The sequence below is a fragment of the Taurulus bubalis genome, assembly GCF_910589615.1.
Source record: "Taurulus bubalis genome assembly, chromosome: 3".
Classification (NCBI taxonomy): domain Eukaryota; kingdom Metazoa; phylum Chordata; class Actinopteri; order Perciformes; family Cottidae; genus Taurulus; species Taurulus bubalis.
The window spans coordinates 39270178-39273544 of NC_136591.1; the positions used below are offsets into that span (position 1 = coordinate 39270178).

General features: G+C 36.1%; 1 protein-coding gene across 1 annotated transcript in view; it reads left to right on the forward strand.

The window, feature by feature from the left end:
• The window catches only part of leap2 (liver-expressed antimicrobial peptide 2), a gene marked incomplete at both ends in the record, with an annotated part of 2113 nt that extends 1448 nt beyond the window's left edge, over nucleotides 1-665 (forward strand). The window contains one exon of the mRNA XM_079215161.1: nucleotides 611-665. Coding sequence (XP_079071287.1) covers nucleotides 611-665 — 55 coding nt within the window. The remainder of the gene's footprint in view (nucleotides 1-610) is intronic.
• Between the last annotated feature and the right edge of the window lie 2702 nt (nucleotides 666-3367).

Genomic DNA, 3367 nt, shown 5'->3' on the forward strand with positions numbered 1-3367 from the left:
GAGAATGGGCCACGTCCCATTTTTTGCACGAAATAGATTTTTTTGTGTGAGAGAAAGTTTGGAAGAATCACGACACACAATGTTGTGTTACTTTCCCTTTGGATATATCTATCAAATGCAATTGTTTTGGGGGTCCATAATTTTTCTCATAATTTGATCAAAAATGATGTATGGAAATACATGTATGTGGCACCATTTATAATATATGTTATTATAATTCTAGTTTAGTTAGTTGTGAGTGGTTGTACATTCCAACAAACAATACAATTTATATTTAATTATTTCTGAATGATAAATAAAAATATTTAATTATTTCTGAATGATAAATATATTTTTTTAATTATTTCTGAATAATAAATAAAATACTTGATTATTTCTGAAAGATAAATACAAATATTAAATTATTTCTAAATAATAAATACAAATATTAAATTATTTCTGAATATTAAAGAATAACATACAATTATATATAAATATTAAGAATAATAAATAATGACCAAATGTCAAAAAAAAAATCTGGGAAGCTTCGAAGAAAATAAAAATAAATAAAACTGAACTACGTTTCTTTCCTCCTCCTTCTCTTCCTCCTCCTCCTCCTCCTCTTCCTCAGGTCGGGCCACTGCGCCACCAGCCACCGCTCCATCTCAGACCCCGTCAACTACTAGACGTCCGAGAGGGAACCGACCAGCGTGTGTTTACATGGAGCTCAGCCATAAACCGGGATTTTGTAATCGTTTCTTTTCTTTTCATAAATATATATAGTTGCCAATACGTTGCTGATAATATCAACATGTTTATTTGAATTTTCACGGCAGGAAGTTACAGACAGGAAGAAGTCATGTCAGTGCAGGAGGGTTGAGCAAAGAGAAGGGAGGTCATTGTAAACTTTAAAATACTCAGAAACACTAAAACTAAACACACAAAAAAATACATTTTTATTATAATGTCATTTTTTTTGTTCCCCTGTCAGTGACCTCCACTAAGGATATACAGTCTGATGTTTAAATAGCTAGATAACAATGTTTGACCCTTTTTCCCCCTGAAGAGAAATCATTTGGGTTGTTTTGCAACTGGAACTTTCTTCAGGAACTTTTATGTTAAACCCAAAATCCTTTGTCAAAGTTAGTCATGGCACCATTATTCATAATATATGTTATGAATCTGTACTTATTTGGTGCAACGCAGTGACTCTCACACTGTATTTATTGCATCCTCTGTTAAAAAATTTACCCATTCACACCATTTTATGCAGTATTTTCTTTCAAATCTTTGTGATATTTTAATGGTTTTGTTTTAGAATAATCAATCAGCCCGACGATTATTTTGCACATCCATCTCCTCAAATCAATAATCGGGGAGTTCGCCTGCACACTTTACTTCCCGCACAGAGCAGGCGGTTGCTGATATTCTTTTATGTACGTTGAGAAATGTTTGAGTAGGATTTGCACTTTTGAAACCCAAAATTATCTTTGTACTGTGTGCTGTGTTTGTACTGTGTTACTTACACGCGGAAGGCTGGAGGGAAAGTGGAATAAAAGCTTTGGAGAGAAAGAAAAAAGATGCATTTGTTCCTCATTTGTAGTTTAATAAGAATACTTCATGTTGAAGATCATAACTGGTCACACACTTATAGCTGAGGCTGAGGTTGTTGTTTTTGTTGTTGCAAACACTACTCATGCAGGTGAAAATAATGCATTTTTTGGGGGGCTATTTTGAGGTTTTTAATGCACATATTTTGCTCCAGTGAGATTTATTTGATTGCCAAATTTGAATGGCTCTTAGATATTCATGCTATTAATTTCCCATTCAGTTAAACAGTTGCTGTAATGATGTGAGTCTGGTTCCAGGAACTCTGATTTATCTCCTGCGTCATTTCTTTTTAGTTTTAAATGAATGAAGTGAATGATGTAATAATATATATAATGATGTTCACACAAGTTACAGCGAGGAAGAGCATCACCAAGTACAGAAATGAGGAAAAATTGAAGGAAAATATTCCTGCAAAAACAAACTTTTCGCTCTTGTGAATTCGTCTGAAAATATTTGTCCCACTTGTCTTTAATGATAAACTGTAAAGAACAATTTAAAGGAATATCACCTGTTTTCATGACTCAAACAACGATCTCGGACACACACACACACACACACACACACACACACACGTGTGTGTCTGTGTGCAAACCTTTGTTCATCACAAGCATTAAATCAACCGCTGCAAAGAAAATATGTGTGTGAGAGTGCAGAGTCAGCAGAAATGTGTGTGTTCATTGTACGCCCATAAGAGAACACACATATTTTAATGGATTGGGTCGGTTAGTTAGTCTATTTTTATTTATTTATTGTGCCTAGTTCCACTTCCAACTTTGTGGAAACAGGTTGGGGAAGGATTTCAACGTGACACTGAGCGTGGAAGAACAGGCTGGGCGGTCAGAGTGGCGGCCATTTTGTTTTTACGTGTACCATTGCCATAAAATCGTAAAATATGAACATCGTTTTAAACGTTGTTTTGTTGAAAGGTAAACAAACGTATTGTCATCAGAAGAGTCTGAGACATAGAATTCTTATTTTTAATTTAGTACTATAGTATTATATAGTATATATTTTATCATATTATTTCAATATTTGTTTTTAATCTATTGGTTTGGTTTGTTTTTCTTGAAAATATGTAACATGGAGATTTAGTTGTTACCTTTGGTTATTGTATACTAATAATACAAATAATAATAGAAATACCATACAGGTAGTGTTATATACAGAATAAACTGCTGGAGGGTCATTATGAACAAATAGTTCACTAAATAAGAAAACAAAAATGCAGGTATTGTGGAAAATGAGAATTTGAAAAGGGCTGGTTTTGAACATATTGAGATGTTTGCTCTTACTGTCTGGCATGAAGGTGAACAGGAACTGAGTGACCTTCAAAGAGCCCTGACCTCTACCCCTGACCTCTACCCCGTCCAACGAGCCAGAGCTTGTTGCTTAACATCAGAGTTCATGTCAAATCCCTGCAGGAAAGGGGCCCAAAAAGAAGCTGCAGCAAAGGGGCCCAAAAAGAAGCTGCAGGAAAGGGGCCCAAAAAGAAGCTGCAAGAAATGGGCCCAAAAAGAAGCTGCAGGAAAGGGGCCCAAAAAGAAGCTGCAAGAAAGGGCGTCAAAAAGAAGCTGGAGCAAAGGGGCCCAAAAAGAAGCTGCAGGAAAGGGGCCCAAAAAGAAGCTGCAAGAAAGGGCGTCAAAAAGAAGCTGCAGGAAATGGGCCCAAAAAGAAGCTGCAGCAAAGGGGCCCAAAAAGAAGCTGGAGCAAAGGGGCCCAAAAAGAAGCTGCAGCAAAGGGGCCCAAAAAGAAGCTGCAGCAAAGGGGCCCAAAAAGA